We start from the raw sequence: 13744 nt of genomic DNA, 5'->3' as shown, positions 1-13744 counted from the left end.
TTGGTTATGTGCGACCCTGAAGAAATGTATAAGGCTGGAGAGAAAGAAGGAAGCGGTGCTCAGAATTTGGTGGCATGCCCCTCTGAGCCCACCAGTGGAATAAAGGCTGATTCTCCGGACTCTCTGTGTGCCTCTCAGTTCTTTCCCGGGTCAGTCACTGGTAACACTTGCTGAATACTTGCTGCAACAACTTGACTGCCTTTAAAAAATAAGAAGAAGATTGAATGTTTATAGCAGCGCAAAAAAAAAAAAAAATTAAAAAAAAAAAAGAAGAAGAAAAGAAAAGAATATTCACCCAGTACTCTGTTATAACAAGACTGTCCCCAACAGAAAGGGACCCATGTAGCCAACTCCACAGCCAAGGTGGGGTGGGCTACAGTTTACCCATTAAATGGCTCTAGTTTCTGCCTACTTGCAAAGCAAGTCCACCTGTTTTCCTGTCTTGTAATAATACAATTGTTTGGTTTTCTCAGTTTAGACCTCTCTGTCATAGGAATTTGGTCTAAAGGCTTGACTTTATTCTTACATCCTTTTTCTTAGAACTGTAAAAGATGAACTCCTTCAGTTCAAGGACTATTATATCTCTCTTATATGCCCCACAGCATCTAGTACAGTGGTGAACACAGTATGTTCTAAAAAACATTATCACATTGAAATCATGTTCTAGATGTTACTTGAGAGACATTAAGAAGCCATTTCTTGAGGAGCGGCTGCAACGCCGAGCGGAGGAGGCAGGAACAGGAGCGCGAGCAGGAGCAGGGTAGGCACCATGGCTGGGATCACCACCATCGAGGCGGTGAAGCGCAAGATCCAGGTTCTGCAACAGCAGGCTGATGATGCAGAGGAGAGAGCCGAGCGCCTCCAGCGGGACGTGGAGGGAGAAAAGCGGGCCCGGGAACAGGCTGAGGCTGAGGTGGCCTCCTTGAACCGCAGGATCCAGCTGGTTGAAGAGGAGCTGGATCGTGCTCAGGAGCGCCTGGCCACTGCCCTGCAAAAGCTGGAGGAAGCGGAAAAAGCTGCTGATGAGAGTGAGAGAGGTATGAAGGTGATTGAAAACCGGGCCTTAAAAGATGAAGAAAAGATGGAACTCCAGGAAATCCAACTCAAAGAAGCTAAACATATTGCAGAAGAGGCAGATAGGAAGTATGAAGAGGTGGCTCGTAAGTTGGTGATTATGGAAGGAGACTTGGAACGCACAGAGGAACGAGCTGAACTGGCAGAGTCCCGTTGACCAGAGATGGATGAGCAGATCAGACTGATGGACCAGAACCTGAAGTGTCTGAGCGCTGCTGAAGAAAAGTATTCTCAAAAAGAAGACAAATATGAGGAAGAGATAAAGATTCATACTGATAAACTCAAGGAGGCAGAGACCCGTGCTGAGTTTGCTGAGAGATCGGTAGCCAAGCTGGAAAAGACAATTGATGATTTGGAAGATAAACTGAAATGTACCAAAGAGGAGCACCTCTGTACACAAAGGATGCTGGGCCAGACTCTGCTTGACCTGAATGAGATGTAGAGCACCCCAGTCCCGCCCGCCGCTTCTCCCTCTGACCCTGACTCCGCCTGAGGCCAGCTCGCCCGAAGCTGACCTTCAAACTGAGGGCTGATCTTTACCTGGAAGGCTGCTTTCTCCTTTCGCCATCCCCCTCCATTCTCCACCCCACCCACCACGTCTTTTTCGCCAAACTGTCTCTGCCTCTTCCCAGAGATTCCAGCTGGGCTAGAGGCTGAGCACCTTTGGGAACAACATTTAAGGGAATGTGAGCACAGTGCAAAATGTCTTTAAAAGCATGTTGTGATGTACACATTTTGTAATTACCTTTTTTTGTCGTTGTAGCAACCATTTGTAAAACATTCCAAGTACTTCCACAGCTCTGATGCAGCAGTCTAATCCCTTTCTCACTTTTGGAAGGTGACTTTGCAGCTTAATGCATATTGCCCTCTCCATAGAGGAGACAAAAAGGTATGAGCCTGCCTTACTGAGAACCAAACAGAGCCCAGGGAAAGACTCCACTATGGGAAACCTCATTGCTCTGTACAAAGTGCCAGCCCAAACCTGAAAGGGCATCCCAGGAGGAGTAAGCCAAAATAAAAAAAAAAACAACAAAAACATGCTGTTCAGGTTTTCAGCTTTAAGGTATCTTTGGACTTTTTTTTTTTTTTTTTTTCATTAGAAGTGACCAAATTAAGATGGTGAGATCTCTGAGACCAGATTTTTGTCCTATTCCCAACCACTCACAGAATGGATCATGTGCCCTTTACTTTGAATTGACCACTTAATTGCTCTCCTGTCTCCTTGAAAGAAAGAAAATTATGTTTTTGCCACTGATTTAGCCATATGAAACTCATCTCATTACCCTTTTCTGGGTCCGAAGCTGCTATCTCTGAAAGTGCCATCTCATCATGCTTTGTATCAGTCAGTGCTGGAAAAATCTTGAATAGCTTATGTACAAAGCTTTGAAAATTTTATATTATTTTGAAACTTTGCTTCTTTGGGTTTGGGGCATCCTGGCCACACCATCTGGCTGTGAGAGCTCTCAACAGTTTGTGGGCTGGCCATGTGCTGATCTTTTAAAGTTTTCTCCCCTGCCCAATCCCCACCTTTTGATGAGGTTTCTGTGAGGTCTGTTAGGTGTACATCCTGCAGCTTATTGGCTTAAAATGTACTCTCCTTTGGTGTGATCTCTTTGGGGCCAATTGGGAGAAAGAGAAAACCAATAGTGCAACTGTTTTGATACTGAATATTGACAAGTGTCTTTTTGAAATAAAGTGCCAGTCCCTCCAAAAAAAAAAAGAAGCCATTTCTTAATTGCCATGTATCTTTAGACAAAATTTCTACTCTACCAATCAAAAGAAGTTGGATATGTCATACTTTAAAACAGTTACCAAAAATGCAAGTCCAGCCTGGGCACAGTGGCTCACACCTATAAATAATCCTAGCACTCTGGGAGGCCAAAGTGGGTGGATCATTTGAGCTCAGAAGTTCCAGACCAGCCTGAGCAAGAGCTAAAAAAAAAAAAAAGAAATTAGCTAGACAATAAATATATATATATAAAATTAGCCAGGCATCGTGGCGCATGCCTATAGTCCCAACTACGTGGGAGGCTGAGGCAGGAGGATCACTTGAGCCCAGGAGTTTGAGGTTGCTGTGAGCTAGGCTGATGCCATGGCACTCTAGCCCAGGCAACAGAGTGAGATGCGGAATCAAAAAAAAAAGCAAGTCCAGAACGTCCCTTACACATTCTCTCATTGGAAGTTCTTCCTAATATTTAATGCAATGTTGCCACATGTGTTTTAAGCCTACTTTCTCTTAATTTGTCCTTAAAGAAAGGAGGGGGAGAGCAGTTCAATTCTGTACATGACAACATGAACTGGTCATGATGCTGTCCCAATATCATTGTATTGTAGATGCTATTAAAGTTTTCCACTGTAGTTGCTATAGAAATAGTGAGGAATAGCAAGGACAGGTTCAGGCATAAAGCTTCTCAGAGAAAAGGTATTTCAGAAAAGAAAGATCTAAGCTAACCTTATGCAAAGCCTTGGAAGCCCTCAAGGCCACTGGAGAAGGAATGGAACTCAACTGATACACAGTGTTACCTATTTTGCTTTTTTTGTTGTTTTGCCTCATTTGTGACTTTTTGACAACAAAGAACAAAGAACCAATCTGCCAAGGTTGAGAACACAGAGGCTTTTATTACTGTGAGATTCTTTATCTTCTGTTCAGTGGTGGAAAACAAACGTGGATGATTACTGCTCTTTACTAATGCTGGACATACTCTGGACAGTGGGGTGAAAAATGGGAATTTTAGAGTTTGAGTAACTAAGTAAGAGCCCTGAAAGGTCCCTACCCCTGATAACCACTTATATTTCATTTGCCTCTGCAACTCCTGCCAAAGGTAAGAGCCCTCCAAAAACAAAATATTTTACTAAAAAAACCTCTTAATGATGTAATAAGTTTATTGTCTGAAACTCAGTTTTCACACTCAACTCTCATCCAAATAAAGAAATCAATCTTTCAGCCATGAAACCTACCTTATGTCCAAAATAACTTTGTGGAAAGGTCTGTCCACTCCCACTAGCTCAGGAATCAGGAAAAAATCATTCTCCCAATAATGGGAGGCAGAAAAAAATGGGAAGAATAGAGAGAAGCAAAGCTGGAATGATTGTTTTATTAATTTCAAACAGGAGAAATTTTTTTAAAATACAAATGACTTTAGAAGGCGGGGGGATCTAAAAGTTATTGCACATCGAATTTGGAAAATTCCAGTTTAACAGTTCTTTGGTAAGATATGAGTCCCCTTTTCTAGGAACTTCAGAAATTATCCTCATTCTTGAGACTTAAAATACGGTTTGAAGATCGGCAACATTGAGAGTTCTCGGGAGCATTTTAGAAGTGTGGACTCCTAAGCCCACCTTTCTGTAATTTAACAAGATTCTCCAGGTGATTCAGATGCATGTTAAATTTTAAGAAGCACTGATTATAATCCTGGGGATTCTTCTTTGTTTGTAATGAGCCCCCAGGTGATGTCACGGTTGCTCGTGTATTTTCTGCACCTAGAGTAGCAGAGTCACCGGTTCTTTACTCCGGCTGCACAAGAGAATCACCTGAGGAATTTCAACATGAAATGATTGACACCCAAGTCTCTCCCAAGTAGGTTCTGAGTTAACAGGCCTGGGCTAGGGCTCAGACTAATTAGTACTTTTCAAAAGCTTCCAGGTGATTCTAATGAACAACCTGTGCCCAGATCCCCTTACCTTGACAAACCCTTGATTTTCAAATCTATAAGGCAGGTAGAGTAGGTATTGTTATACCTGTTCAACACATGAGAAAACCTAGGATTCAAAAATTAGCTGAGAGCTGCTTTCACTAGACTGACCTCGAAAGCGGTGAAGTTAACTGGTATCTCCCCAGCTGAGAGTAGAGGAAAGTTAAGGTCTAAAATTAATACAATGTCCAGTATTTTCCATTGTGAGTCCACAGAAAAAGCCTGAAAGTTGCAGGGCGCGGTGACTCACACCTGTAATCCTAGCACTCTGGGAGGCTGAGGTGTGTGGATTGTTTGAGGTCAGGAGTTCAAGACCAGCCTAAGCAAGAATGAGACCCCCCCCCCCATCTCTACTAAAAAAAAAATAGAAAGAAATTAGCTGGACAACTAAAGAATATATATATATATAAAATTAGCCAGGCATGGTGGCGCATGCCTGTAGTCCCAGCTAATTGGGAGGCAGAGGATTGCTTGAGCCCAGGAGTTTGAGGTTGCTGTGAGCTAGGCTGACACCACGGCACTCACCCTAGCCTGGGCAACAAAGTGAGACTCTGTCTCAAAAAAAAAAAAAAAAAAAAAGATTGCATTTAAATATGCATAGGGAGAAAAATCCCAAAAAATACACTAAACTGTTAATATTGATCACCTCTGCAAGATGGAATTAAAGGAGGCTTTTGTTTTCTAAGTTGAACATTTTGACATTGGTTGAACTTTTATAAGGAGTATATTATTTTATAATCAGAAAAAAAGATAACTTAAAACAGTTCTATAACACTGTAAATAGTCCAAGAAGGGAGGGAGGGTCATTGTCTTCAACAGTTGGGACAAATTTCAAACCCCTCGCTCCAGATGGAAAACCAGGTATATACTTGAAGTTTGTGCATTAGGGCAGGGGAAGTGGTGTAGTATGGTCTTGGCTCGCAACAGCATCTCAGTAATGTTTAATGTTATAATTGAGACTGGGACTGTAGACTAGACACCATTTGTCTTTTTCCCCAATGCGTGACAGTCTAGGTATTTATCACCAGGACCTTTAAAAAGACTGTTCCTGCCCTTACAGTCATTGCAATCTAAGGTAATTTGACATACCTGCTTTCCTGTCTTTGCTCTTCAACAATTCAATTCTTTTCTCTATTCCTTCACCTTTCTCATCTTCCCAGGCCTTTTTAAAAACTGCCACAAGAGGGCAGCAGCCTCATGCACAAGAAAGGCACTAAGGCATTGGCAATCACAAAAAGCAAAAAAGGATGCTGCCGTTATAAAAGCGTTATCAAAAGCTTAGAGATTTCAGCATCTTGTTCTGAGTATGTGGGCAGCCACATTTAATATTCTATTAAAACTGCAAACAATGGGTGGAAGAGAAAGTCATGCTGGTGAGTGGAGCTAATGTGTTTTCCTCTCTTCCAGATGCTGGCCAAGAAGAGGTGAGATAGAAAGGAGAACAGTCAAGACCCAAAGACTTAACCCTAATGTAAATTCTTGCACCAGGATGGAGGGGGAATCTTACCACAATGTAACCACCGTCAACGGCACCCCAGTAAATCACCAGCCTTTGGAACGCCACGGGTTGTGGGAAGTCATCACCATCGCAGCTGTGACTGCTGTGGTGAGCCTGATGACCATTGTGGGCAACGTCCTGGTCATGATCTCCTTCAAAGTCAACAGCCAGCTCAAGACAGTCAACAACTATTACCTGCTCAGCTTAGCCTGTGCAGATCTCATCATTGGCATCTTCTCCATGAACCTCTACACAACCTACATCCTCATGGGACGCTGGGCTCTCGGGAGTCTGGCCTGTGACCTTTGGCTTGCACTGGATTATGTGGCCAGCAATGCTTCTGTCATGAACCTCCTGGTGATCAGTTTTGACCGTTACTTTTCCATCACAAGACCCCTGACGTATCGGGCCAAGCGTACCCCAAAGAGGGCTGGCGTCATGATCGGCCTGGCCTGGCTGATCTCCTTCATCCTCTGGGCCCCAGCAATCCTCTGCTGGCAGTACTTGGTTGGGAAGCGGACCGTCCCACCGGATGAGTGCCAGATCCAGTTCCTCTCTGAGCCCACCATCACCTTCGGCACTGCCATTGCTGCCTTCTACATCCCTGTTTCTGTCATGACCATCCTCTATTGCCGAATCTACCGGGAAACAGAGAAGCGAACCAAAGACCTGGCTGACCTCCAGGGCTCTGACTCCGTGGCCGACGCTGAGAAGAGAAAGCCGGCTCACAGGGCTCTGCTCAGATCCTGCCTCGGCTGCCCTCGACCCGCCCTGGCCCAGAGGGAAAGGAACCAGGCCTCCTGGTCGTCCTCCCGCAGGAGCACCTCCGCTGCTGGGGAGCCATCCCAAGGCACTGGCCCAAGTCCTGACTGGGCCAAAGCTGAGCAGCTCACTACCTGTAGCAGCTACGCCTCCTCAGAGGATGAAGACAAGCCCACCACTGACCCTGTCTTCCAAGTGGTCTACAAGAGTCAGGCCAAGGAAAGCCCAAGGGATGAATTCAGTGCTGAAGAGACCAAGGAAACTTTTGTGAAAGCTCAGACTGAACAAAATGACTATGACACCCCAAAATACTTCCTGTCTCCAGCTGCTGCTCATAGACCCAAGAGTCAGAAATGTGTGGCCTATAAATTCCGATTGGTGGTGAAAGCTGACGGGACCCAGGAGACCAGCAATGGCTGTCACAAAGTGAAAATCATGCCCTGCTCCTTCCCAGTGGCCAAGGACCCTTCAACGAAAGGCCTTGATCCCAACCTCAGCCATCAAATGACAAAACGAAAGAGAATGGTCCTAGTCAAAGAGAAGAAAGCAGCCCAGACCTTGAGTGCCATTCTCCTGGCCTTCATCATCACGTGGACCCCTTATAACATCATGGTCCTAGTTTCCACCTTCTGTGACAAGTGTGTCCCAGTCACCCTGTGGCACTTGGGCTATTGGCTGTGCTATGTCAACAGCACTGTCAACCCCATCTGCTATGCCCTCTGCAACAGAACCTTCAGGAAGACCTTTAAGATGCTGCTTCTCTGCCGATGGAAAAAGAAAAAAGTGGAAGAGAAGTTGTATTGGCAAGGGAACAGCAAGCTACCCTGAAAAGCTAGCAACTCCTCTCAACAGAATAATGACCACAGTCACCTTCCTCTGAGGATGGGCAAGCTGATTCTCGTTTGCATATTTTTTAAAAAGACATCTGTCATTTTGAGCCCCTGAGGACTTTTGTAAAGGCTCAAGGTCTGTTGCCAAAAGGAAGGAGTCACAGCTGCAGCAATTGCTGTCATATTGAATGATTCTTGCCTATGACCAAGGCCATCTGATGCCACTGGAGTTTGCCAGTGAAGTAAAGAGAGACCCAGAGCCCTTCACAGGAGGAAGCACACTGGGTCACAATGCACAATGGTTTAAGGAACTTTTGTCAGCCTTCTGTGGGAAACAGCAGGGACCAATCTTCTCCTACAGAAACCTGTCCTAGAGTTTTGTGCAATATGTATGTGTTCATGAAGTTGTCTTGTGCCAGTGAGAACCAGGAGACTATAAATCGGTGTTACCTGTTAACAAAAGTGCTTATTCAACTGGCTTCTAAGAATATATTCACAAACTGATCAGTATTTATTACACAGCTACCATGTGGTCTGCACTGTGGTATATTTTCCTGTCCCTACATCTGAGTGTGGCTCTTTCTCTTCCCTTTTATAACAGATGCCAATTCCTGGTACTCACTGAAACTATGTTGATCCCTACATAACCATCCTTCCTCTGAGAATCTGGGCTCAGAAGGACACTGAAACCTGCTTGCTTCTGTTCTGCTAATAAAGTTGATTAAGTCTCCACAGTCAGTTATTTTGGTTTTTACCAGGGGAAATTTTTTTCCCTATTATCTAAACAAATATTGTGCATTCTACTTTTGTGCCTATTTGAACTCATTTATTTATGCTATGCTCTTAGGAGGACTAGTTGTTTAACAGCCCTTTACTGGGTAAAGACCTTCAGATTACTCAGTCACAGTTCTTTTACATTGTTTCCAGAGGTCTTGCTTTCCTAGTCTCTGCACACGGCAAGCCTAAGCAAACTGTGGAAAATGAATTTGCTTGTGAACTCTTTCCAGAGCTCTTTTGCAGCCTCCAAATTCCCTCATTCAGATCTCCAATTCATACCCAGGCACAAGCAGGTCACTGTGCTGCCTTTAGGCAGAAGTGCTATTTGGGGGGATTTTCTTTGTTTTTATTAGGTCCTTCAAATCTGGGCTCTGACATGACTGACTTGCTCATTCCTCTCCAAATTCAAAGATGAGAAGCCCAGAAAAGCAGTTGAGGGTCCAGTGAAGCTGAAAATGATCTGAAAGCTTTATCTTCAAAAATAGAGGGTAGGTCATAGTAACGCATAACAATAAAACAGTTAACATAGCCGGGACACAGTGGCTTATGCCTATAATCCTAGCACTTTGGGAGGCTGAGGCAGAAGGATTGCTGGAGCCCAGGAGTTTGAAGTTGTTTTGAGCTAGGCTGATACCACGGCCCTGGCACTCTAGCCTGAGCAACAAAGTGAGACTCTGTCTCAAAAAAAAAAAAAAAAAAAAAAAAAAAAAAAAAAAAAAAAAAAAAAAAATTAACATTACATTAGAGTACCAGGATTATTAAAAACCAAAGTTAACTGAAATCTCTAAGTGTATATAGACAAACTGAATGATAATTCTGAAAATAAACCGAAGTGTAAGAAATTAAAACCATAAAAGGGTGCACAAAATTACTAAAAGGTCCACAAAGAAAGCAGTAGCGTGGCACACAAGGATTTTAAAGATGGAGCATTCCTGTCAGACAGAAGCTTGTTATTTAACTTGCTGATTACATCTGCAGCTGTTTAAAAATCGCCAGACTTCATTTCATTTAATGTAGCTCAGGTCTTTTTCAGTCTCCTTCGCTACGGGGATGGAAAAACAGCTGGTTTAATTGTCCTGGGAGTTAGGTATGTACCTTGTATAGAAGCCCCGCCCACTGATAAGCTCACCCAGCCTCCTACATGAAGTCCCAGAGCGCCTTCAGGGTAGCAGAATCCCAGGCAAGACAGGCTGGTACACCCGGGCCTCTCCTCCAGCCCTATAGGGATTTAACATTGAGATGAAACATCTCAGAAGCAGTGTAGCTGCTGAGCTTTTGTGAAAGGCAGGTTGATACCTGCCAAGAATTTGATAGAAAAAATTAACTGGCTCAGTTCTACAGGACAGAGGCTCTCAGGCTTATGTGATGCCAACAAGGTGTGGTTTCATGAACAAACCTGCTCTACCAGCTCCATATAAAATGGATTTTTTTTTTCATTTAAGGATTTTATTTCCAACAGAAATGAAAATTCATCCATGAGAATAGTAGCTTAATCCCATATTGGGCATTCACCGTTCACAGTACAGAGAGAAGCCAATTCAAACAAAAGAACACAACATGGGGAGGCTGTGCAGCCGGGGGGACCCTTTGCACACTCCACAATTGCTTAGAACTTAGCCTTTTTTGTGCACCTTTTATAAAATTAAGAGGCCTATGCTTCCCTCCTTATGAAAGCAGCCAGTTTTGCAGACTATCTATGTCCCTTGACATGGACAAAAAATATCCGAAACTGCTAGGGACAACTAGACTTCTGGAGAAAGGGCCTCTAGTGGGGTCCTCAGAATAAACAGACCCAGTTGTAAACTACAGGGACCTGGCACGGGCTGACTTCAGATCTTAGATCTTCTGTGCCCCCATCCTTCCAAGATCTGTCTGTGTTTACCCATGTACAGCTGTGACGAGTTACCTATTGGATGCTGCTATTTTGCTAACATTGTAACTTGTTACTTCTTGGCTGTGAATTTGATGGTTTGTCAGGGGATCTTTGTTTTCTGTACAATTTTTGGTTAAAGCATTTTGTCAATATGTCAGGCTTCTGCTTTGCTCCTTTCGTGAATGTCCTTTGAGAACGATGCTGATGTCAGCTCTTTGTAATTGTGAAACTGTACGTAAATCTCTGGATCGGAACATCCAATTGTCTACTGTAAATACTGGAATTACAGCAAAGGATATGGGGACTGGGCTGCTTTTCTGTATTGTGCTAGCACTATTCTACATATTAAAGAAATTTAACCACAGCGGTCCAATGTAAAGCTTTTAAATAAGAAAATGGTTTCAGGTTAGCTTGTTAAATCCATCTATATTTAGCAGTCCCTCACACCTTTGTGTGGCCTGGCCTTTTAAGAACACAGGGGTTGAAAGCCTGGCACTACACCTGTAGGCCCAGCTACTCAGGAGACTGAGGCGGGGGAATCCCTTGAGGCCAAGAGTTCAAGGCTGCAGTGCACTATGATTGCACCTGTGAATAGCCACGGACCTCCAGGCTGGGCAACATAGTGCAAGACCCTGTCCCTAAAAAAAAAAAAAAAAAAAAAAAAATTTAATTAAGAAAAATTTTAATAAAAAGAGAAAGGTTGGTACATAATATGGACACACATCCCTCTTGATATCTTTTGTCATTCCCCTTCTCCTCTGACTTAGCAATAACCAAATTAAGATTAAATAATAATGATGCGATCTGTGACTAAAATGCTTCCCTTTCCCTCTAGGACAAGAGAGGTGGGGCAGACCTCAAATCACTGCCCTTTAGTGGGTAGAGACTTTGCACCAGACAGAACAGCAGCATTTCCTCTTCAGCTGTTTAAGAAGTTGGTGCCCCAGTCACCTCTTTCCCATTGTGAGTGACACTAATTTCCATCTCCCCCACCAGCAAAGTTCAAAGTCAAAACTCTACAAAAAGATACCCTCGGAGATGTGTCACTCTATCCCCATCCTATGCACCCCATTCCCATTCCCTGGAGGTAACACATTTCCTTCAGTCTCTGGTTTATCCTTGTTTCTTTCTTTTCTTTTTTTTTTTTTAACAAACTCCTTTAGCCACTTTTGCGTCCATATTTTAAAATATCATGCATATAACTTTATTTTGATTCTTTTGTTTAAGCAAATATCTACTGACTTCCTACCATGAAAAATAACTCTTACATAGTGATGACTTCCACTCCCCAAACACCCATCTCTCGCACTCTCAAAAATTTACAAAGCTGTGCATACACGAGTACCTCTGTGATCACTTGGGTACAGAGTACTAGAGCTCTCCATCAAGCTAAGGATGTGGGTCCTATAGAACAAGACACCATCAACAGTACCTTCTTGGAGTATCGACTGATACCAAGACTAGTTATGAAGACAACAAGTAGAACAAGTTGAACAACTCTGGAGACATTAAGTAATAACAGGCAAAAGACTAACACTGTTAAATATTCCCATTAAACTCAAAAAGGGCACAGCCAGCATTATCCTGCAAGGACTGTCCCCCCGTTTCTCCTGATGAATTAATGCGTGTGGGAAGGGGGAGCTACAACCTTACATTTATCTGTGATCTTCGATTAGCAAAGAAAGCCGAGGCCCAGCCCTGCTCACTGGGTTCAACCATCATCCTATGTCAGTGTGCTTTATATCAATGTATCCAAAGAGTCCTAACTTCATATTTTATATGGCTCTTGAACAAACCTTACACCACCAGATGCCTCCAAGGATGCCCTCATGTTCCTGCCAAGAGTAGTTCTCCAAAAGGTGTCACTGTCCCAGTCCTTGGCAATGGTTTTCTGGAGAGGGTTGTCTCGTGTAAATGTGTCTGCGGTGGTGTCCTCATAAAGGAATGAGCACCCTTATCTTCAACGGGGAACCGCTCAGACTCAACTACTCGCTTGTGCCCAACATCACCAGCTGGGGAGTCGTTTTTATTTTTAGTAGTTCCACATGTATTTAAAGACAGGTTTGTACTCCAGCCACTTCCAATCTAAAGCCGTGAAGCTACTGATCATGATGTACTATGTCAGGATCTCCCCACTGTACCATACAGTAGACTTCAGTAGAAAACGCCACAGGCTGGAGAATGGCAAAGAGGAAAAGGTAATACAAATTTAAACTGGTACTGGAGGACAATTCTTATCCCTGAAAAACTAGATTTCCATGAATAGAAAGTCCTCTGATGGGTCCTTTGGTAACCAGAAGGTAGGGCCTATCCAAAACAGACAGAAACAAAATGAAATTGTTAGCAAAAAACAAAAAAATACTAGATTTTATGTTCATTATAACAGATTTTATAGTCATGAATATAAGAATATATATTATCTTGGAAAACAAATAAGCAAATACAAAATTACCTGTAATTCTACCACCCACATATAACCTTGTCAAATATCTTAGCATCTATCCTTCTAGTCTTTTTTATATGTACAGGCACATGCGTTTTTAAACACACAGAGCTGCTAAATACTCTTCTGCAATCCTCATGTTAATATCTTGCAAAAACTATCTGATCATTCAAACTCCTCAAAAGCAGAAAATCATAAGGCTTCAAGTAACATGGGGAGCTCCCATCCATACCTAAATGTAGATTAGATGGTTACTTCTGTCCTTTTCCGTGTCTGTTAGATGCACCTCGTACAGTTTAGTCTACAGGGATCAGTATCATCAGGAATTCTTGAGAAGAACCAATTACTACCTGCAGGGATTTCTTAGAAAAAGATTTATAAAATCTACCTTTTAAAATAACTGCATCAGTTTCCTAGGGTTCCAATAACACAATTCCAGAAACTGGGTGACTTTACAGTTTCACAGTCTGGAGGCCAGAAGTGTGAAATCAAGGCGTCAGCAGGTGTTCCCTCTGAAGGCGCTGAAGAAGAATCTGTTCCGGGCCTCTCTCCCAGCTTCTGGTAGCCTCAGGGGTTCTTTGCCTTTTAAATGGCCATGTCCCTGTGTCTCTTCCGATTACCTTCCTTCTGTGAATGTCTGTGTCTATATCCAAGTTTCCCTGTTTAATAAGGACATCAGTCACACTGGATTAGGGCCCACCCTAATAACTTCATATTAACCTCATTACCTCTCTAAAGACTGTATTGTGGCCGGGCGTGGTGGCTCACACCTGTAATCCTAGCACCCTGGGAGGC

The 13744-nt window shown here is 43.2% G+C and overlaps 1 protein-coding gene and 1 pseudogene across 1 annotated transcript; both read left to right on the top strand.

The window, feature by feature from the left end:
- The first annotated feature begins 704 nt into the window (after positions 1-704).
- On the top strand, positions 705-2072 carry LOC142871498 (tropomyosin alpha-3 chain pseudogene; annotated as a pseudogene).
- Positions 2073-6255: 4183 nt separating this feature from the next.
- CHRM5 (cholinergic receptor muscarinic 5) lies at positions 6256-8060 on the top strand. Its single transcript, XM_012742862.2, has one exon. The coding sequence runs from the start codon at positions 6256-6258 to the stop codon at positions 7852-7854; it is 1599 nt and encodes a 532-aa protein (XP_012598316.1). The 3' UTR covers positions 7855-8060.
- The last annotated feature ends 5684 nt before the right edge of the window (positions 8061-13744 follow it).

Source organism: Microcebus murinus, chromosome 6 (assembly GCF_040939455.1).
Source record: "Microcebus murinus isolate Inina chromosome 6, M.murinus_Inina_mat1.0, whole genome shotgun sequence".
Lineage (NCBI taxonomy): Eukaryota > Metazoa > Chordata > Mammalia > Primates > Cheirogaleidae > Microcebus > Microcebus murinus.
The sequence above is the reverse complement of the archived record's forward strand: the minus strand, read 5'-3'. Positions and strand labels throughout refer to the sequence as shown.

Bases quoted from the DNA above. Each gene is read 5' to 3' on its own strand.
- CHRM5 (XM_012742862.2), top strand. From the start codon at position 6,256: ATGGAGGGGGAATCTTACCACAATGTAACCACCGTCAACGGCACCCCA.